Source organism: Solea senegalensis, linkage group LG16 (assembly GCF_019176455.1).
Source record: "Solea senegalensis isolate Sse05_10M linkage group LG16, IFAPA_SoseM_1, whole genome shotgun sequence".
NCBI classification, from domain to species: domain Eukaryota; kingdom Metazoa; phylum Chordata; class Actinopteri; order Pleuronectiformes; family Soleidae; genus Solea; species Solea senegalensis.
In genome coordinates, this window is record NC_058036.1 from 13,121,040 (window position 1) to 13,143,331 (window position 22,292).

General features: G+C 40.9%; 1 protein-coding gene across 3 annotated transcripts in view; it reads left to right on the forward strand.

Annotated features, from left to right (window-relative positions):
* Positions 1-22,292, forward strand: part of ccdc88c (coiled-coil domain containing 88C) — a 51,328-nt gene that overhangs the window by 13,131 nt on the left and 15,905 nt on the right. For 2 of the 3 annotated variants that reach the window (XM_044046770.1, XM_044046772.1), the window contains exons 4-22: positions 8,526-8,595; positions 9,073-9,131; positions 10,755-10,838; positions 12,228-12,371; positions 12,842-13,065; positions 13,587-13,668; positions 13,887-14,045; positions 14,285-14,431; positions 14,596-14,746; positions 14,870-15,051; positions 16,348-16,485; positions 16,577-16,861; positions 16,956-17,753; positions 18,995-19,122; positions 19,807-19,948; positions 20,657-20,803; positions 21,385-21,546; positions 21,632-21,909; positions 22,057-22,200. In XM_044046770.1, coding sequence (XP_043902705.1) covers positions 8,526-8,595; positions 9,073-9,131; positions 10,755-10,838; positions 12,228-12,371; positions 12,842-13,065; positions 13,587-13,668; positions 13,887-14,045; positions 14,285-14,431; positions 14,596-14,746; positions 14,870-15,051; positions 16,348-16,485; positions 16,577-16,861; positions 16,956-17,753; positions 18,995-19,122; positions 19,807-19,948; positions 20,657-20,803; positions 21,385-21,546; positions 21,632-21,909; positions 22,057-22,200 — 3,524 coding nt within the window. The remainder of the gene's footprint in view (positions 1-8,525; positions 8,596-9,072; positions 9,132-10,754; positions 10,839-12,227; positions 12,372-12,841; positions 13,066-13,586; positions 13,669-13,886; positions 14,046-14,284; positions 14,432-14,595; positions 14,747-14,869; positions 15,052-16,347; positions 16,486-16,576; positions 16,862-16,955; positions 17,754-18,994; positions 19,123-19,806; positions 19,949-20,656; positions 20,804-21,384; positions 21,547-21,631; positions 21,910-22,056; positions 22,201-22,292) is intronic. The other variant, XM_044046771.1, reaches the window with a different exon arrangement.

Sequence of the window (22,292 nt, forward strand, 5' to 3'; positions counted from 1 at the left end):
CATCATCTTCTCCTTGTACTTCTGGAGAATTAGATGACACTGAATGCTTGATAGATGCGTGTGCATGTAAATGATGGAATTGTACATTTCAATTGTAACAAATCTTTTCGGAATTAAGACATTTTGCAACCGTAACCGTAGCTATTGCTCAACCACTGCCATTCTCACAACCAAAGTTGATAGAAGAGCCGTCTGATGGAGGGGAGAGGGCATGTAGCTTTTCTCCAGTTAATGCTTTATGGTAGGGATGAAGATGCCGACTGGAAATGCAGTGTGGAGGTCAGCAGGCATCACTCCATGGCCTGGTGAAGACTGTGAGGGGGAGTTTGGATGGGATCCTCTTCGAGATCATAGAAGTTCTACCTGCTGCGTAGATAAGCCCCTTTCCCGCAGGCTTTTGTCTGCAATGGTATTGGATACTAGTGTCATTCCCTCCCAGGTCAAATGACTGCAATAGAATAACAGGTTTTTTTTAATTAGCCGCAGCTCAGTTTGACAGAGGCGTGAGAATGACATCCTTGTCAGTGTGTTAATTTTGTCCTCTAATATTGGCAACATGGTCATGGAGTCTGCACATTTTTTGAAAGAGGGACTGGAGTGAAGGATTTGTGTCTCCACTGTAACTTTGTTAGTGCTCTCCATGGTGCCTTTTTTGTTGTGCGTCCGCTGCGGTTCGTTACGGCCTGCTTTTGTGACAAAGAGCTCAACTCACTGGAGTAAAACCACATACAGACAAACTGCTGCCCACTGCTGTCAATGGGAATGGAGCCAGTCCCCCATTTTCTTTAGCTGGTTTACCCATGTAAAAAGTTTTTTAAAAGCTTGCATATTTGCTGTTTTCTTCCCATGTATCATGTTTGCTTCAGTTTTCCTTGACATGTGATTGGGTTTCAAGTCCACCTTTAGCACAAAGAAGCAATTAGCCATTTCATTGGACTTTGAACATGGAAATTTAGCACCAGCAAGTCTTCAGGCAAGAGTAAACTGAAGCTGTGGTGAGGATGGTGACTAAGAACCCAGGTGTCACTTTAGCATTCCTCTGCAAAGATGGAGAAACCTTCTCATAATTTAAATCGGGAAGACTGACTAGAGTGAGGAAAAATGTTTCTCTGATCTGTTTCAACCAACTTTGAAATATTAGAGCGGCCTTTTAAGCAATTTGTCTTGATACCGTCCCTGCAGTGAAGCTTGTTGGTGGCAGCATTTTACTATAGGGAAGATTCTCAGACAGGGAGGAACAAGGAGACTGTTTAGGATTGAGGAGCAGATGAATGTTGCCAAAAATCTGCTCTAGATTGAGCCTGAGACCTCACACTGGCATGACAATGGCAGGAGGCAAACAATGAAGACAAGTCTGACTCTGTTTGGTTGTCCCGCCAAAGCTCAAGCTTTAATCTTAAAACATCGGTTTTATTGAGTGTGGATTGAAGGGCAAAATATGGTCCAGGTTAAGGTGTGCAAGTGGAGGAAGGAGTCTAAATTATTTTTTAAACCATAATACACACAAACATGCACCCAGCTGGGGCTAGGCGTTGGCTTTCTTCTAATTAGTTGATGTCCCAGCAGACACTGGCTGGTCCAGTGAATCCTCTCAGTCTCCCCAGTGACAAAGCAATAACTCTTTGTGTCTGCATGTGTGTGTGTGTGTGTGTGTGTGTGTGTGTGTGTGTTTGAGGGAGAGAGAGAGAGGGAGGAGGGGTGCCCTCCACCTCCCTTCTGCTCCCTCTCTGTTGTACAAAGAGGAGTAATCTGATACCGAATGCTTTGAATACAAAGAATAACTCTTTTCCAACTTCTGCTGGGTTTTCCCTTCAACTAGTCCAGTGAAACACCGGGACTATGAACCCCTTAATTGATCAGATGAACAGAATTGAACTCTTTCTGTCTGTTGTCCCATCCCCTCTCACTTAAGTTTCCCCCTGGTTACCGTGGGAACTGCTGAACAAAGCATGGAGCCTAAATGGGATGTTTTAGACATTTTCTCTGGCCTATTTCACACACACACACACAGTAGCTGGGTGGTTTATGTGTACATTGACCTTGGTCAAAACATGTAATTTCCGCTATGTGTGTGTGTGTTTGTGTCGCACAAAATTTGCATGAATCAACCACCTACCCATGTTTGAAATATCATTTGTTTTTAACAGTTTTCTACCTCTTTTTCTCGCCTCCTATCATAGATTTTTGGTGCGGACCTGTCGGTGCATACCACAGATGGCATTGGCAAATGGCACACTGTAACTTGATGATAAAGCAGCTGGTAAACAAGGATAGGCCATGCTAATTATAAATGATAGTTTGGGTGTGGAAATGGATGTAGATTACTAATACGTGCACAAGCCTGTTTAAAATGGAGAGGTTTGGACTTATTTCGTGAGAGAGAGTTGAGTAACAAAAAAAGCACCATTGGTTACCGGTATTAAATGTAAGGTACTGGTATTGTTTATATTTGTACAACCCTACATGCAAAGCATTCTGTAATGCAAAGCCTGTTGCATGCGGTCGTTGTTTAATTACAACGGAAGTATGGATTTTAATAGCATTTTTGGGATAATTTGGAGGGCACTCAGATCCGTATTCAGGATTATTATTGTTTTGTTAACATTGCAAGAGATGGGGAGTGTATTGACACTGTGGGAACTCTGGGTAACTATAGTCTGACATGACCTCTATTAGCTTTTCTTACTCAGTGACTTGTATATCACATCAAAAACGTTATAATTCCTGTTGTCAGCATCCGAATATGAAGTACTACATCAGAAAATGACCAGTGCGGAGCGCCGCAGGAAGTCAGGAGCAGATTTTTATTTGGATTTTATAGCAAAGACCAAAGTTGTGAGATTCCAACACAGAACCCCATGGCTTAGAGAAAGTCAGATCTGTTTCTAGCTGCCACCATTTTATTGATCTTGGATCAGAAATGAGAGGCCAATGGATTAGTGGGCCATGGTGTGGGCTGGTGTGTGTGTCTAAATAGGTCACTGAAACAAGCTGTATTGACCCCTTGTCAATTTTAAGGTTTAGACTGTGCTTTTGATGTTGCTGCAGGAGAATATCTATAGATCTTAGCTGCCAACCACACACACTCATGCTATCATTTAGTGTAGTGTAGTGTATTTGAATACACTGTCACGCGTTGTACTTGTGTGAAGAGACATACCACTGATGGTGGCTGACAGCTGGGCAGTGTGTTTATGTGCACAGATGGTAATAGCCAGAGAGAATTCTGTAATTTTATCTGCCTCATCAATAATGAACAACCAGCTCGTTAGTGCTGACCTTAGACATGGCAGTAAAGCCATAATCCCTTTTGTCCCAATAGAAGCACCGATCCAAACAAATGACAGAGCTTGTGACCAACTTATGTGTTAATACAATAATAACAGTAAAGTATTTTATTGCTCTAATTATTACGGACAAGATTTTATTCATGCTTGACATTTATATGTTTCGTATCCATATGCTTATAGAAGATGAACCCATTAGTGTTAATAATGATGACAATGAACAGTTGTAATATGGACCTAGAGTTGTTTCACCAAGTTAAAGGGATTGGTTTGGTATGGGACATTTTTTTGCATTTTCAATAGGAATAGTGCCAAAAAAAGTTCCCTGAGTTTACCAGAGTAAAATGGTATGGTCCAGTCTGGGTGGAGACTGTGGGTGTAGGTGTCATGGTATGGTTCGGTTTGGTACAGTACGGTATAGTTGTGATGTTAAAGCCCTGGGTCAGGCCTGAGTTAGGCTTTACTTGTCAGTGAGATACGTAGTGTGACATCATTGGGGGTTCAGAAGTTGCACACAAGCTTCCTGGGCATTCAGTGATGCTGTGGCAATTTTGTGTTTGCTGTGTCATTCAGTGCATCAGTTTCCAGACTTTGTTCAAATACACTACTGCCCTCCTGCAATATACTGTACTGTATGTAGCCTAGCCTCTGCTAAGATGACTCTTGAGTGACACACAAATGCTCTGCCTTGGCTAACATAAACCCTACAGTATAATTATGTGCAGTGTTGCACATGGCCGCACCCTTTTGATTCTTCAGAATATAACAGGACTTTTTCTCTAGTAATATTTGGGCAAACTAAAAACTGCAAAGCTGTTGAAGTAGTCTTCTGGTTTAGTTATTGTTTTTAAACCATCACACATTGTCATTTAATGGTAGTGGCTGATTGAAAAATAATTGAAAAATAAAATAAAAGTCATGCTCGCTTGCTTGCTCTTTGAGAGCACTGTACATTTATTTCTTAGTTCAGGGTTGTTGTTGAGCCTGTAGCAAAGTTTCCAGTCAGTGTTTTTGAGCTGAAGGCCTTGAAGACATCTGGTAGCCAGCCCACATGTTTTATTCACACTGTACTCTCTGTGTGTCTGTGTTTTTAAGATGAAGAGAGGGAGAGACTGGCATGTTCTCTCATTACATACTGGTTTATAGGTCAGTCAGTGTAACCTTATCTTACAGGTATTGCTGTACCGTTACGCTCAGCCGCTCAAAACTGCAGCTCAACTGAACTGTAGTGTAAGCTGATAGTGCTTTTATTTGCACTGCAAGTAGCAAAAGACACTTAAGTCCAAAGTTAATTTCAACAGGCCATATAGAATTGTGAATCTTCTCATTTGACATGTAGATGCTCACGCTGCAGTTGTACCTGACAAAATGATCCATCAGATCCATCAAGGTGTCCTCACAACAATAGGTCCAACAATTGCCTCTCTTCCTGTAACCTAGCATTACATATTTTTAAAAAAACCAATAATGAACCAATATTATAGTAATAAATATACAAGAGAAACAAACAGAAATTACAGCTTTATCTCTGTTTGAACTGTGAAGGTTGTAGATTAGTGACACATTAGTAATGATTATATTGCTGTGACAAATCACTACTAAAAATAGTAGCCTAATTAAACAATGAGCCTCCTGTTTGAAAAATCTGCTCATGTCAGCCTGTTATTACTTGTCTTATTGTGCTGCAGTAACTGCTGTATACTGTATATACAAATAAGGCAGCCCAAACCATTTTTAAGAAGTTAAAGTTAAACAAAGCAGTAAGTGGTCAAGTTGCAGAGAGCTTCATATAGGGACGGATCAAGGGCTGGGGTGGCCCTGAGCAAGGTCTCCAATCACCCATTGCTCTACGGATACAGATAAATTCTACCCACTTCTAGTGTGTGTAAAAAAAGAAAAGAAAAGAAAAAGGATGGGTTAAATGCAGAGGTCAGATTCACTTTCATTAATTGGTGTGTGTGTGGGTGTGTAAAAATAACTAATTCTAATTCACTTTCTACCAGGATTGTTGCAGTGGAAGTTTACTAGACTGTATGTCAGTTCGAGTGTCCTTTTTTATGTTGTGGTTTTCAAGTTGTAGCACCGTAACTGTAGTCACACTGTCTGCTCATTTGCAGAAATCCTGACTCTAGCGACGCTGGTTGATTTTAGATTAGCATTTTCTAATCTAATCTAATCTAAATGTATCTAATGTATACCCCAGTGCAGGTGCAGCTCACAGTTCAGAGGCCTTCTCATCTCGCCGCATGTTTACCTGCACCTTTCGACTGCTCACTTCTTTAGTGCTTTGGTTGATGAACGTCCTCTGCTGTTATAAAACATAGTGACACAGCATGTGAGGCCCGGCACGCATTCAAAATGAAACAGACGTTGTAGGTTAATCATTAACCTCCCTTCCTCATCTCAAAACAACTTGATTTATCTGAACCATTGATGAAGAAACTTTATTCCAAGCGCAACTGATTCTGCCAGTGTGTTTCATAAAATACAAATCATCAAATATTCTTTTGGTCCCGGACAGTCAGGTGTGTTCGTGAGACAACAGAGGATATACTGGAATGGAAAGCATTCCCTCCTAGTGGGGTGTTTCTTTCCTGATTCTCTCTCTCCCTCCCTTCATGTCTGTGTCAACAGGAGGGTGTTTCCTGTTGGCTGCCTGCCTACACACACACACACACACACACACACACACTTAAACACAACTGAGTCTGGGTCAGTAAGTGGTTGGACTTTGATTTAGTTTTACAAAATTTTGAATGGACCAGAGTTGAAGAGTAAACACCTTTTGGCAGACACTGTCAGTTCTGCGTGTTCAGCTTCACGGACACGCCGTAAACTAACAAGGCAGCAGAGCAGAATCACAGGACAATGTTACACTTAATTATCTTGTATCCCATTGATTATGTAGACTATAGCAGCCACAATGAACCAAAACATTGTTCATAGTAACATAATAAATCTTAACTTTGTATTTTGAGATTCATGTGTACAGCTTTGTTGTGCCTCGCTTTTATGATGTTGTGCGCTTACGGTATGTTCCGCAAATAAGTACCATGGTCCATGTGGCAGATGTGTGTTTATTCCACTGATCAGAGTTCCTCATATCAATAATCCCTCACTCTGACCTGGAAACAGTCACTGAGTGACAGTCACCACTGAAGCTCCCCTCTCTTGGCCATGTGCATTTGTTTTCAATGGAGCCAGTGATCTCAAGCCGTGGAGCCATGCCCATGCCGGTGGAAGAACAGCCAACCACCCACCAAAAACAAATCAGCAACAGCCGTCATGTTCATAAAATATTTTATGCATTTAATGTCTTAACGATAGCAAACAGCGAGGAAGTGCAAATACATAGAGAACAGAGAGTTTATCCCGAAGATACAACAGCAAAAAGGCCAGGTCAGCATCCATTTTGCATGCTTCTGTGTTTTTCAATTCTTGCCACTCCAAAATTTCTGTTTTTTTATGCTGATAAAATGATAAAGTCATGATAAATGACTTAAATAACGCCATCAGTACCTTGATCTTATATAACTGGTACCTGGATGGGGGTCGACAGCCCTGATCTTGCAAGGCTTTCTGCTAACAGACAGTAGGGAGAGTGGTTTAGGATGTATTCACACAGGATAGTTTGAGGGACTCCGTTTGATTGGGCAGAGAATACCGAAAAATTCACACCTTCATTTGGTTCGGTTCACTTTCAAACTTCACATTTGTAAGCGGACCAAACTTCCTGGACAACGTCATGCTGTCCAGTTGCTCATTTGGGGAAGTATTGCCAGAAACCAGCACTGACCAGGAAGAAAAAAGCATGAGGAAAAAGACTGAAAACATAAATCCATCCCCTCTAGCTGGCTTGTTCACCACAAAAACAAACAATTGAGCAACCAAATATATGCACTCTTCACTTTCTGTTTTTATGTTGGTGTTCAAACCCAGTATGAGCAGCAGGCGAGGCAGCGAGCTATCGTCATTCCCTCTCTTTGGTTCACTTACTCTCTTTGGTTCGCTGGATAGTCCGTTTGCATCTCGCACTGTCAGCAAACCACACTAGGGTTCGCTTGCAAGCAAACTGAGACCCACGTTTTCAGGCAGACCGGATTTCGCATGTTTGGTCCGCTCTAGAGTTCAGACGAGCTTTCACACCTGCCCAAAGAAGCGGACTATCCGAGGAAACAAACTCTGGTCCATTTAAAGCGGCCCAAACAGCTCTGGTGTGAAAGTGCCCTTAAAAAATCACTCCCCTGCCTCCAATTGGGTCAAAAGTCTCCAGCTAGGGTTGTCACAGGTTTTAATAGATACCAACACATCACCCCAATTATGGCTTCGCTCCACTGGTCCCCTGTGCAACTGATTGCTTTTAAACCACATATGAGTCTATCTGTAAACTATATTGCAGACATGTTGACTGCATATATCCTCAGGTGAGAATCTGTTTTCCATTCCAAAGTCGAGGCTTAGAACTAAAGGAGTCTGCTGTCAGGGTCCCTTGACTTTGGAACAACCTACCTGAGAAGATCAGGCTCGCAGATTCAGTGGACCCTTCTTAAAACTCATCTTTATTCACCTGCCTTTATGTGATGTCACACATTTACCCAGTGGCCACAAATTTGATTGGGGCCAATGAGCATCTACTCTGGCCAGGAGGGGCCTGGTCAAGGAAGAATCAACTGTTCAATAGGAGCGTGGATATTAATTTTATATCACAATACCCCTTCATGATACTAGAATAACAATTTTTGTGATGATATTTCACAGAGTTTGCGTTGATGGAACGCTACACTCCATAGCTCACAATAAAAATGGAAAAATTATTTGTAACTGAAAAAAAGACCTCCGCTTTTACTCTTTTATCTTTTTATCCCAGAACGATTGTTCTTTTGTTTTGATTTATTATTTGGTGTTCTGATTGTGTCTTGTTTTTATCCCCGAGTATCCTTATCCTGTTTTTTCTTTTGCCTGTCTGCATTTTTAATAGTGCTATATAAAATTGTGATTATTATGTCATATTATATGTATGTAATGTACATATAATAGTTGTTTTTTTTTGCCTTTTTCAAACATTGTTCACTACAAGGTTCAGAATCTCTCAGTCTCCATTTTAGCTGTGTCAAAGACAGGTGTTGACTTGTGACCAGGGCCCACCTGGGCTACAGATTGAGGTCCATTGTTTTATCAGAACATCATCATTATAATTTACTCGTTCTCTCCTAACCCGTCAAACCTAATCTGTTACAGGAGAACTTACAGCAGTTAATCGTTATGCCCCTTCCCAACATTCTCTGCATCGCCAAGGATCCAATATCAGGTAACACAAAGTCCTGCATATTTCCACTGCCTTCTCACGTGTAATTTAGAGATTAATAGTCTACACAAGTTGAATTACTGACTGGCCCTTGACAGTATCTTGTTGCTTTTCTGCCACCCTAAAGTGCCAAGTAGAAAAAATAATGTGTTTATATGTTTCTTCATGTACTTTCTCCATCCGTGATTCCTCTGCCATGACATCATTGCAAATGATCTTCTTGAGAATTAAGTTTATTGCTGAGTCACCATTAAGCCATTTTTGCAAATAGAAACACAAAGAGTTTGGTTGAGCGCAGTGTGCAGTGACACGGCCTCAGGCACCGACAGGCAACCTTTAGATCATTTCTTCACACGCCGTGTTCAAAGATGCCTTTTTCACCTGTTTTTCTTGTAGCGACTTGTTCGTTTCACTTATGTTCACCTGTATTATGATTTATGACGGAGTGATCCCACTAACAAACACTCTGTCTCCCTACAGTTAAGAGTATGGAAGAACTGAAAAGACTTTTGTTGCTGCTACTCGGCTGTGCTGTTCAGGTAACACATGCACAGAACACACACAGCAGTTTATTGTGCCACCCACTCTTACCTAGGAAGTGTGTGTGTCTGTTTGGTTTTGCATGTCTGAGCACAGCCGCTCAGTGTGTCCTGTGATAAGGTGCAAGGTGGGACTGGTTGTGGGTGGAACTGCAAGATTCAAAAAAACACATGGAGTCCTGTTAATGGTTTCTTAAAATGATAGTTTGAATGGTTTATTTGTTTTACGGAGCAACAATATTTACAATATTTACATTTAAGGAGCTGAGAAATGGGTAAATTTCTGCCTGAGATGTGACGGTGCAGAATAAAAGGTAAAAGAATGGAAACCTGAAAAAGGTTAAATCAAAGATAAGTCGCTGAAGTTCAATAGTTAATTTGCAAGTCACAGCACTTTTTAAATCTTTATAAACAATGTAAAGTGTATCTTGATAGGGACTCAAATGGACTAGACTTTCAGATTTCTATATCTAAAAAGGAGTATATTAAGCCTGAACGTACACAATTTCTACTGCAGAGATATTAATGCATCAGCAATTGCCCCTTGCAGCAGTTCCAGTTTAGTTGATCAGGGTTAGACAGACAAACGAATCAGGCTGCAACCTAACAAATATGCAAATAGTCTCGAATGAAACAAATAGAGAGATTCTGTGACACAAAGAAGCTGCACAGTTTTTGTTCGCTGTCTCTCAGCAGCTGCAGCTTCATTAATTTCACTGTTCATTAATTGTGATTAATGCTTTAACACTGTATGCTTAATTCATAAAAAAAACAAAGAAACAACCTCCACCAAGTTTTGGATAAAAACCAGCAAGATATTTAGCCATGAAGGTGAGAGCTAACTTGGTTACCTGTAAGTAAAGAGGAGTGGCTAGAGATATATAAGGTAGGAGTGCAGGTGCTTTCTCTGTCTGTGTTTGCTCATTTTGCTCTTTGTTGTCTCTTGTGTCAACCTCTCCCATCACTATGAACCTACCACATGTGTGTTTTTTTAATTTTCATCCCAGGTCTCCCTTTGTTTTGCTTTGACTATGGCTGCTCTGTATCTCCCCTCCTCACCCCACTACTTACTAATTTCCCTCCTTCTCTCTCCGTCTTCCCTGCCGTTGTCCCCCTCCCTACCTTTTCTGGTCTTACTGTTTTCATGAGGCCATGAGGAAGGGATGAGTGGAAAGACAGAGGTCGATGCTGCATTACAATGATGCTGTTAGGGCTGCAACTAACAATTATTTTCATCATCAATGAATCTGTCGATTATTTTCTGGTTCATAAAATGTTTTGTTTTGTCAAACCAAAGTATGTTTTAATGATTTGTCTGTTATATGGAGCAAAGAAACCTGAACACATTTAAGAAGCTGAAAAAACAGAGAACCTGTTTTTATTAAAGAAAAAGAAAAGGATCAATGATGATCAAAATATGTGGCAATTCATTTTGTAATCGATGACTCTATTAATGGTTGTAGCCCTAGTTGCCATTATTCTAAATTCCACTGTGCAGCTAACATTTATAAAAATAAATAAATAGATGTAATCTCCATAAAATTTTGAGTTGGGGTTTTATCTTAATTTTGAAAAACAAACAATGTACAATGTATTCCTCTGTGTGTGTGCTTCCATGGCCAGTGTGAGCGTAAGGAGGAGATGATAGAGAAGATCAAGCTGCTGGACATCGAGACCCAGGCTGCCATCGTCTCTCACATCCAGGAGGTCAGTATAGCACTATAATAGAATGCTGAAACTACATACGGTACTAGCTTTTCCAAGGTTGATAAACACATGTTTACCATCCGCTCTGCTCTGATGACCTTTTAAACTCGTCACTGTCAGTGGAGTAATAATAGGAGACTTTCACTGATGAAGTGTTTCTGTCACGTTGGCTCATGAGGGTGTCACACACTCACTCACTCACACACATCTTCTTTTGTTTTATGATGCCTGAGATATTTCTGGCAACCAGCATGCTTTTAAATGAAGAGGACAGGTTTCTTGTCATTTAATTCTTGTTTTTTTTTTTGTTTTGTTTTTTAACTTTTTATTGACATTCAGTGAGAAACATTAGCATGTACATCCATGTCAATTGTTATTGTTTGGTTATTGACATTGATATTCTACAGGATATACTGTATACACATACACATATACAGTGTATTATACCAGGTCTGTCCTTTTAGCTGCAGCTGTATGCTGTTCTATTCTCCATCTTATAAATATCCATCCACATGTTAAGAGTTGGGCTCTCCTGTGATTCCTATTTTTGCCCACCACCAGCAAAATAGCCTCATTAATTGCGTTTAATCACGACTGCTGATCAAGGGCTTCATTCGGTGGGAAAAATCCAAACATTCTACTGTACTGGCTGTCAGAATGTAAACATTTGCTCTTGTGTCAAACAATTGTTTCCTCTCTGATTTTATAGACTAATTGAATTTATGTAATAATTAAAGCTGCTGTTAGTCATTTCATTTCCTGTCTGTTGCTGCCATTAACATTCCACTCCCGTCTCCGTTGTCACCTTATGAACACATGTGGAAGGGTGGGGCACTGATTCATTGACCTAACCTCATGAGCAGAGCGGACCGCCTCGTTGTGGAGTTCTGGCTCCTGATTGGATAAAGTGGTGTGGGATATTGGAAGTTTCTCTTAGATCAGAAGCTGAGCTCTATACTCTGACAGCTCTGTTTACTCAGAGTTTAACCAAAGGAATTATCTGTTAGCAACTTTAATACATTAAATACTAATAATCAGGAAGGATTAAAGACGTTATCAACGTAACACCCTCCATTGTTTTGCTGAGTGAAGGACGAACCTTAAAATGGACCTTTTTATATTAGCAAAGGTGGAGATAGAGAAGAAATGATCGCTCCTTGTCAGCGGATTTCCAGGACATTGCAGCTGCTTATCTTCTTCCTGTTCTCTTGTGAACTTAATGTTGTTAATGGCTTGATCCTTCAGAAACACTGTTTTGGTAAAACAGTCATTCACATACTGGAGCCAGATCATTACAAACGCTCAATTTGATATTAAAAGATAGAAAAAAATACAATAAAGCACTAGATCATTGAATATGTGTCCGTTTTGTTTGCGTGTACGTTGCAGGTCACACATAACCAGCTAAATGTCCTTGACCTCTCCTGGCTGGAGGAAGGAACAGAGCTTGGGCACGATGAGCTGGAACCTCTGTCTCGCACCATGGCTACGTCTTTACAGCAACTGATTGACGAGAGAGACAAAGCCATCGAGGTAAAGAGACGCACGAGAACCACTGCCTTGCTGATAATGTCATTTTATTAACACTAATAAATAAATAAAATAAGACAAATAAAAATTGGTCCAGAGTAAGGCTGGCCAACACATCGATACTTTTATTCAATTGTGACATGAGACAAGATATGGTCTTAGATTTTGGATATTATGGTATCTGTGATGACTTTTCCTGATTTTTAAAGGCTGTTACATTGATAATCATTTATTATATTGAATAAATGAATGGAATACACTAACTATTATAATTTAAATATTATATCTATCTATCTATATACACACGTATATAAAAAATATATATATATATATATATATACATATACATATACATATATATATATATATGTATATGTATATGAACAGACAGAGTTTGTGGGGAAATATTACATATTGACAGAGGTCTTCTTGTAGCATTATTTCAATGGTTAACCATGAATCCTGCTATTCAGGTGATTTTGGATCTGACCCAGGAGAGGGATTACCTTTTCAGTCAGCAGCCGCAGGAGGGCTGCAGGAACCTGGGTATGAGTAGCCCAGAGCGAGGGCAGAGTTCTGGAAGAGTGGGAGTTAACGACAGAGGAGTGGCTGTGACTATGAGCAAAGAAGAGAAACAGCATCTGTCTGTGGAGCTCGCTGACACCAAATCCAAGCTCCGCAAATACAGACAAGAACTGTAAGTCTGTGGGGGAAAGTGCAGACTATGTGCGGGTTTAAAGTAGAATGAAGATCTGATCTGTCTAATGTAGTTGATTGGATACTGATGTGTCTTACACAGACTAAAGCAGCCGCTAATTGCACCTTGAAGTCCACACTTTCTTTATTTCGCTGCTTTAAATCTGAAACTGTTGTGACAGAAGCAGTGGCTGGAAGTCATTATAGTCCCAGCATAGCTTATTACGCTGTCTTGTTTTGATCAGTCTACTATGTAATCACATGAGGAACCATGTATTTGGAGATGAACTCTACAATCCTACTTCTACTCACTCTGCAGAGTAAACCATCTGGATTATTTCTATAAATAAACCACAGGTCTTAGAATATACATGTTTGATGTGTTTTGGGAATTGTATTACTGTAGGTTTGTAATAATATATAAATAATACCCTGTTAATCGTTTGCCAATGTGCGAAGCTTACTAAACAAAAGCTAACCATTTATTTTTGTTTGTGTGTTTCTGTGTGTGCGCGCGTGTAGAGAAGAGAAAACAGAACAACTGATGGATTCAAAACATGAAGTGGAACGCTTGGATCAGGAGTTACAGAGGCAGAAACAAGAGGTCAGGACCAATTTCTATGCTGTAGTGTCGGATCTGTATGTGCACACATGAGTTTACAGACAGTGAGATGATTTTAGATGGTGACTATTGTGCAAAACCTTTAAGCATGTGTGGAAAAATGCTGTAAGAGTGCTATTTTTCTTATATATTACATGGTTTATCGTTATGGGATTTTATGCTAATGAGGATGATGACAATGCTCCATGTGTGTGTTTTAGAACCAGTCCCTGACTTGTGAGGCTCGTTTGGCCCGAGTTTACCGGGATGAGGTGGACTCAATGAGGGAAAAAGCATCCAGGGTGGATAAAATGGAGACTGAACTGACCAGATGTAAAGAAAAACTCAACGATGTTCACTTCTACAAGACCAGAGTTGAGGTACAATCACAGTTTTTCCTACTACATACTAGTCACATAATAGTCTTATGACACGTGTATGTTGTTGAAATTGCCATAACTCACACATTTAGTTTGTTTCATAGATGACCGTCTATGCAGTGTTTGTACAATGCATAGACCTTTTGGCACAAAGTGGAGACTTAAACACAATATGAACCTGAACTGACTGAACTGGCATCTGACACTGGCTGTGTGTGTTTGTCAATGTGGTCCTTCAGGAGCTTCGAGAGGACAACCTGACCCTGCTGGAGACAAAGATGCTGCTAGAAGAACAACTCTCAGCCTCCAGGGGGCGCTTTGAAAAACTTCATACACTAGAGAAAGACAACCTGTTACTACGAGCGAAGATACATGACCTGGAAATGGTAAAGCACTTGTTGTTGTTGTTGCTCTGATGTTTGACCAGAAAAATGTCAGCAAATATTTTTTTCTGTCCATGTCAATGTGAATCTCAAAGAAGTATGAATTCTGTTTTAGAATATGTGGACTTGTTTGCTAATCTTTTCTTTGTGTGTGTATGTGTGTTAAGGAGAGGGACAATGAACGTCAGAGGCTGGAGGAGCTGGTGGAGGAGAACATGCTGCTGGAGATCGGACACAAACAGAGTATGAACGAGTCGGCTCATCTCGGCTGGGAGCTGGAGCAGCTGAGCAAGAACCATGACAACACTAACACAGAGAGTAAGACTCCGGCTTCTTTTTTCCTGACAACTTTCCCTATCTCCCTCTCTGTATTTCCCAGTTTGTGTGTTCAGAAATATGTCGCATATTCTGTCATAACCCAAGCTACTGTCTCTGCTGCAGCTCGTAAGTCGTTGGTCCACGAGCTGAACGAGTGCGTTTCCAGTCGAGTGTTGAAGCTGGAGAAGGAAAACAGGGAGCTGCAGGCCTCGATAGAAAGACTGAAGGAGGAGAATCACCTCATGCAGGAGCAGCAGCTCCACACACAGGAGCTGGATAGAGAGAACCAGAGTCTCAGCAAGAAGGTGAGAGGCCTCATTTAATTTCATTTCATTTATCAGGACAGTGTACAATTACATTATGCATAAAACAGCAGAGACTGTAGCTTAGTAGCTAATTCCCATCTGTAGTCTTAAGGGGAAGGGGTCAGAGTGCAAGATATATGTAGTGCAGGTTAATACACCATTCAAATACATTATCTAAACATCAAAACCAACAGCATACCGACAGCATACGTACTGATATGATATAAAAAAGCACAACTCAACACACAACTAACAGATAAGGTGCAACCTTCATCGTGCATACAGTACAAGTCAATCACTTATCAATAATCTCAATAAATCACTTAAATCACAGATGCGTACATCTCTGGTTATCTAAAAACCATGTTTTTGCTTCTCTTGCAAATGAAGTGAGTGAATTCAAGCTCAGATGGGAGCTTGTTCCACTGTTTCACAGCCTTTGAAGAAAAGGCAGATTGGGGCGAAGGCTGTCTTACATTCATTTAAAAAGTCATTATAAAGTCTTTATAAATCTTGAAAGCAATCTATTTTATTATGAAATAAATAAATAGTTCATTTTATTTTGAAGAAAAGATGATTCGTAAATAATTCATTTTATTTTGAAATCGACCTGTCATCACTTCCTGTTTGCGGTCATGTTTATATTTGCTGCCTCATGTGCTATCCGATCAGAATAGGATTAAAATCTGTGGCACCGGAGCAGCGCGAGAGACGGGAGTATGTTCGCCGATCTGGCGAGGTGAAGTACCTTTTTATAGATTGATCCCTCGGTCAGGTTTTTTGTCCTGGTGACATCATTAAAGGAGGTCTCAGTCACATCCTTTTGGGTGAGGTTTCCAGAGATCCGGAGATTCTTTCCCAGAGTGAGCTGGGTGGCGAGCTACATTGAATCTGCTGATACTGAACCCCGAAACTGGTGAAACATTTGTTGATTTTCCCCTTGTCCACGGCCTGTGCGGTAGAACAGAACAAATACACCCCGATACACAGACACTGATCAGACAAAACAGACAAAAGGGACCCAACAATAACTTTGGGACAGAGGCTTTTGTTTTTGCCGGCTTTATTATTTTAGTTTATTATTTTTAGTTTTATTTAGTTTTTGTATAACCTAACTATTGCAAATTCTGTGTTTATACTTCCTAATAACAAGTGGCCACACAAAAACTGTTATTGGTCCATTTATTGGTATTGATCATCATTTACCTGTGCTCAGTTATAACATCATAACAAAAGGGTTACAACTGCTTCCAATTTCTCTATTAGACATATCTATGTTACTTTTTCTGTTTTTAGTTGGAGCGTTTTCAGGGCTTGTTGGACCAGGAGAGATTGACCAATCAGGATATGGAATCTCTGGGAGAGGAAATACTGAAGGAAAAGCAGTGTGTGGAGAGAGAGCTACATATGCTGAGGGCAGAAAAGGATCGACAGGTAATGACAAAACACAAACACACTCAGGATAAATATGAGACTGAAATGAATTCTTTGTCACATGTTGGTTTGCTCTGTCTTATCCAATCAGATCTCAGAGTTGGAGAGTGAGAAGCAGCACCTGTCTGAGGCAGTGGCGTCTCTTCAGGAGCGCGCGCAGTCTAACAGTGAGGCGAGGGTCCGTGAGGTAGAAGCGAAGAACCGTTTACTGCACCAGAACATCACTGACACCAGCTCCCGTTTGGCCAGTTTGGAATCTCAACTCAAAGTGCTCGATGCGGAGGCCGAGAGGCTGAGGGACAGGGCAGCCCGCTGTGAAGAGGCGGAGAGAGAGGCGGCGAGGCTGGAACGGAGCAGGGACACTTTGAACAGAGAAGTAATCCTAATTTTGATGAAATAATTCATGATTTTTTGTGTTTATACTGCAAAAACTAGCATATAATATGTACTGGTTTGTGTCTTGCCTACAGGTGGTGTCTCTGCGGGCATGCAGCGAGCGGTCAGAGGCTCTAGAGAAGCAGGTTTCCTCCCTAGAGCAGGAGGTGCATAGGCTGAAGAGGGAGGCTGAGGAGGCCCAGCAACAGCTGCAGCAGCTGGGGAGGCATGAGGTGGAGAACGGCCTGGTGACAAAAGAGAACCTGGAGCTCCGCTGCTCCCTGGAAAACCTGCGAGCCTCATCCACTCGCCTGGCTAGCCTACAGGAGGAGCATAAGGAGGCACAGAAAGAAAAACAGGAGCTGGAGAGGAGGCTAGAGGACGTCAGAGAGGAGGCACAAACCGAGAGGAAGAGGGCAGAAAGGCTGGAGGTGAACATTGCAACTCTGAATCAGGAGAAACGTTGCTTAGAGGAGGAAATAGAGAGGAGTAAAGATGAGACGGAGCAGTTGGAGAGAGAGAAGCAAGAGACACAAAACCGAGAGGAGGAATGGAGAAGGGAAGTAGAAGATCTAAAGGCAGAGCGAAAAAGGAGAGAGGAAGGAGACAAGGAGAGAAAGAAGCTCCAACTGGACCTGGAGCAGTCCGAGAAGGGCAGGAAGAATTTGGAAAAGGAGAGTTTGAAAATCCGAACTCTGCTAGAAGGTAAAGAGACGGAACTGGAGGAGAAAACCAGACGACTGGCGACGGTAGAGAAGGAGGGCATGACTCTGAGTAAGGAATTGGACAGGCTGAAGGAGGTGGCAGTCAAAGGCAAAGAGCTGGAGAGGGAGAACAAGGAGCTGCAGAAACAGGCCACAATTGACAAGAGAACTCTGGCTACTCTAAGAGAGGTGAGAGGAAAAAAAACAATCACATCTTGATCCCACATGAGGTGTAAATTTCTTTTCTTGGAGTAAAATAATGGTAATCCCAGAATTTCATGCAGGTTAGTATGGGAGAGCTTACAATATATCACTGTTAGTCATATGGAACAAATCCATCATTTCAGCTCACATGGTCTCATGGTTATATTTTTTTCTGAGCATTTTAAATGTAGCGGTGTTGGCTTAGAAACATATAATCAATGTATTGTCTCAGTCACAGTCAAAGAACGAAGAGTTCCTGGACAACTGAGCAAATTATTTTTGTCAAGGTTGTGATATGATCCTTGAAACAGCTCAAATTGACCCATGTTTTTTTTGTTGTCAATTATTATCTTCAAAAATATTGAAAAGTATATCTTTATTAGTTTACCATTCAGACTAATAACCATGTTCACGAAAAGAAAAACTGGAAACTCTTTGTAAATGGCTCATTCCCTACACCAAAGCCCATCGGGAAAATCAGCAGTAAGTTTAAACGTGTCATATTGTGACTTCAGTGTTTGAAGAACTTTCTTCAGATTTCCCTCGGTAAAAGAAACTTACCAAATGAAGCGGCAGGAGAGCAGCAACTCTTAAATGCAGATTTCCTTTATGGACTTTTGTGTGGGAAAGAGAGTTTACAAACTTCTGTTTCCAGGAGGAAAATGTTGTGTCATGGCAAGGTCTATAACAACAAGTCATATGGAACAAAACAACCACCACAAGACCTGTTATTTCAGCTTTATTCTTATCATATGATCTTCTTGGTCATATTTTTCTGAGCATATTATAGATGGCTGTGTTAGCTAACACGTTCCTTGCCTTGAAGAACACAGTGCATTTAGTGTCTCAGTCAAAGACAAATGAGGTGATTGTTTTTGTTGAGGATGCCCACGTGATATGATCCCAAACTCTTAAACTGCTAAAATTGACCTTAACGTGATACTTTCCCAAAGATCAGAAAACATTTTCTAATCACTATGGAACATCAGAATTCCTTATTATCGGCTCATCGTTCAGATTAATCCACTGAATAACAAAGTGAACTGAAAAGACTGATCTTGCTCTGGACTGGCACAGCTTTTTAAGTCTTTATGGCATTAGAAGTCAAGAAAATGTAGACCAATTACATGCATTGTAAACATAATATGATCTATATGTTATATGTGTATATATGTATATATATAGTGTATTATGTTTTTGTGTCTCACACATGTTTGTGTGTGCAGGAGCTGGTGTCGGAGAAACTGAGTGTTCAGCAGAAGAGCGTTGACTTAGAGAGACTCAGTGAAGAACTGGAGAAGATCGGACTGAACAGAGAAAAACTACTGCAGCAAGAGCACACGCTGGACGACAGGTGTCTGTCTCTCATATCTTAGACCCTTTTTAGGTTATGAGTCTTGATTCATTTCATGTAACAGTTCACTGTTTTGGAGTGTGGTTGGATTCTGCTCATGCTGGTATGACGTCATGGTCGCTATCATGGACACATGGAAATCCATTTTTTAGCCACTTAACTCAAATAATATAATAATAAAGTCACCATTAGACAGACTTTCCCAACCAGAAAGTTTGTTTTGCTTTGTAATTTCCCCACACCAAAGTCCAATTTTTACATACACAGGAGATATCGATCCACTTCTGCCTCCATCAGCAAGTTTCCACTGTGTTACATTAGGACTTTGAAATCCTTCCCTCATATTTACACATTTAAAACAAACTAACCAATTGAAGCAGCAATAGAGCAGCAACTCTTGTATCATAGTGAGCTAAGAATGGATTTTCATGTGGGGATAAAGAGGGGTTTACAAGCTTTAGTTTCCTAGACCATAGCAGGTGCATATTTAAAGTCTATAATCTATATAATCATGTTTTCACTGAAAGAAAGGTGTTTCTTTCTTATGCTAGTTAGTTGCAGGGAGGGCTCGTTGATCTGTGTTTGTACCTCCTACAGCCTACTGATCTGTCACTCTTATTTTATGTTATTACGTTATGAATGGAGGTATAATTTATTTTGTGTGTGTGTGTGTGTGTTTGTCAGCAGGTACAGGCTACTTGAGTCTCGACTGGAGGAAACTGTCCAACAGTCAATGAAGATAAAGGAGGAGAAAATCTCCACTCTGGATAAGAAGCTTCAGGAGAGCAAAGCACTCAATGTTGCACTGCGTGCCGAGCTAACCACTGTAAGGACGCGCTGTTCATGCCCTGGATTCTCCCACTCACAATAATAATACACACATAAGCAACTCGGGGCCAATTTAGTTCCAATGCCAATTAAACAGTTGTGTACACATTTGTCTCCCCCTTCTGGCACATAAAGTAATTGCAGAAACAGCACTCTAACAATTTATTATCTTTTTTTTTTTTGTGGGCCTTTCAAAGTGATTCGATTTTTGCCCACTTGCCTTTTACCCCAAAAAACTACACTAGCAGTAGGCCAGTGTGGAAAATTTCATCTCAGACATCAGATTTAAAAAAAAAACAACAACAAAGAACCAAGGTCTTAACCTGGAGCTGATCGGCTTAGTCAGCTGTGTGTCAACTCATTTTGGCAAAGGCTTGAATGTTTCAGATGTTCATTAATGAGTTCCTACACTCTAGCTTTCATGAGATTTAGTAACAAGTTAATGAGACCCCAAGAGCTTTGCTTCCACCAAACGGTAGAGCTGAATGTATTGTATTGCTTGTCCAAAAAAAGATCAGCAACTGAGCAACAATGTGTTTCCATAATTCACGGACATGATAGAATCATTTAAAATGTATTTTTCTCACAGAATTTTAAAATCCCAAAGAAATAAAACGTCGCAAAATAACTGTATGTGTAAAACAATGTACAGCTTTATTGTGTATGTTATTTATTTATATACATGAATGGATGTGTGTTTTTCCAGGCTCATAAGACAGTAAGTGCCCGGAGTCAGAAACAGGAAGAGCAGAGAAACACCTCCCGGCATTTCTCAGATGGTGACAGGAGTCAAGGGTCAGCCACTGCTGAGCTTCTGCGAATCAAAGATCATCTCATTGATGTAGAGAAGAGTGTAAGTAGCATTTTTTTTTTAAGCGCTATATCTGTATTAATGATATTTTCTCATTTTATTCTTTTATATTTAAAGCTGTAGTTTTTTTGTTGCTGCTTATGTTCACTAATTGGGAGCAACATGCGTTGATCCTGTCAATCTGCTTAATTGCTTGAGCAGTAGATTTCACTTCTGACAGCGTCTTAGTGTTTTGAGTCATACTCCGACCTGTCTACAGTTGTCTGGCTTTACTAGCACACTGTTGCTTTAATCAAATTACATCCTATGTGCAGTGTAGGAATGTTGCCAGGGGACACCAGATCTTAACTCTATACTGAGAAACAGAGACAGTAGTGTGGAGCTGATATGCTCAGTCAGCATAACGTGAACTCATGTGACAATGGTTTATATTTAAGGGTTGTCAACTACAGCTTCGTATCTTCTTGCATTTTCCAGTATCTCCTGATTTATTTGCCACAGAAAGGTTCCTGTATCTCCTGCACACATCTTTAATTGATGAATGTGTTTGTGTTCCCACAGTCACATGGAGTACTTGCTACTTGAATATAGGGTTGTTTAATGTCTGTTATTATTTTCTCCAGAATGCCTCTCTGCAGACAGAGAGCAGCCTGTTGAAGGACCAGATCAAGCAGTTGGAGAACCAGAACACTTCTCTTAACAACCAGATGGGGGCACTGCAGCGACACACCACCACCCTACAGGAACAGAATTCAGGCTTACACACACAAACGGCAAAACTGCAGGTATTAAGTCACTCAGTTTAACTGATTTATTTTATCTTAGTGTTGTTGTGGGTTTTCTTCAAACTATTTCTAATGGATTTCTCAGGTGGAGAACTCCACACTCTCCTCTCAGAGTGCGTCTCTGATGGCCCAGAATGCTGTGCTGCAAGGTCAAGTCACAGCCTTGGAGACGGAGGTAGAGTCGTGGCAGCGACAGCGCGAGGAGGCGTGGCGGGCTCGAGAAAGTGTGCTCAGTGACCACGAACGCCTGCTGAGCGTTCACGAAAGGCAAGCGCACGAGTACGAGCAGCTGATCAGTCAGCATGCGTCGTTGAAAGGCAAACAGAGGGCACTAGAGAATGAACACAGGACGCTGCACAACAAGTAAGCGTAAAACACACGCTAACACACCGCTAAGATTACTGAAGAACCCGGCACATTGTATGTAAATGGTGTAACTACACTTGGGTCCAAATACTGTCAAATGGTAACAGTCCTGCTCTGTCCATCTGTCTGCGTGTCTTTGTGGAGGTATTGTGTTTTGGTGCAGCAGAAGGAGAAATGGGACGAGCATGAGGGGCGTGGTCAGAAGGAAAAGGAGGAATTAAACCAGGAGACTCAGAAGAATCGGCTTCTGCAGCAAGAGAATCTGCAGCTGAAAACAGAAGTGGACAGGTGTGGCATTCTCACACTGTCACCATCTCATAGAAGACTAAAGATTATGTCTTTGCTGGCTTTTTGAAAATTGAAAAATGTGGTGGTACGAG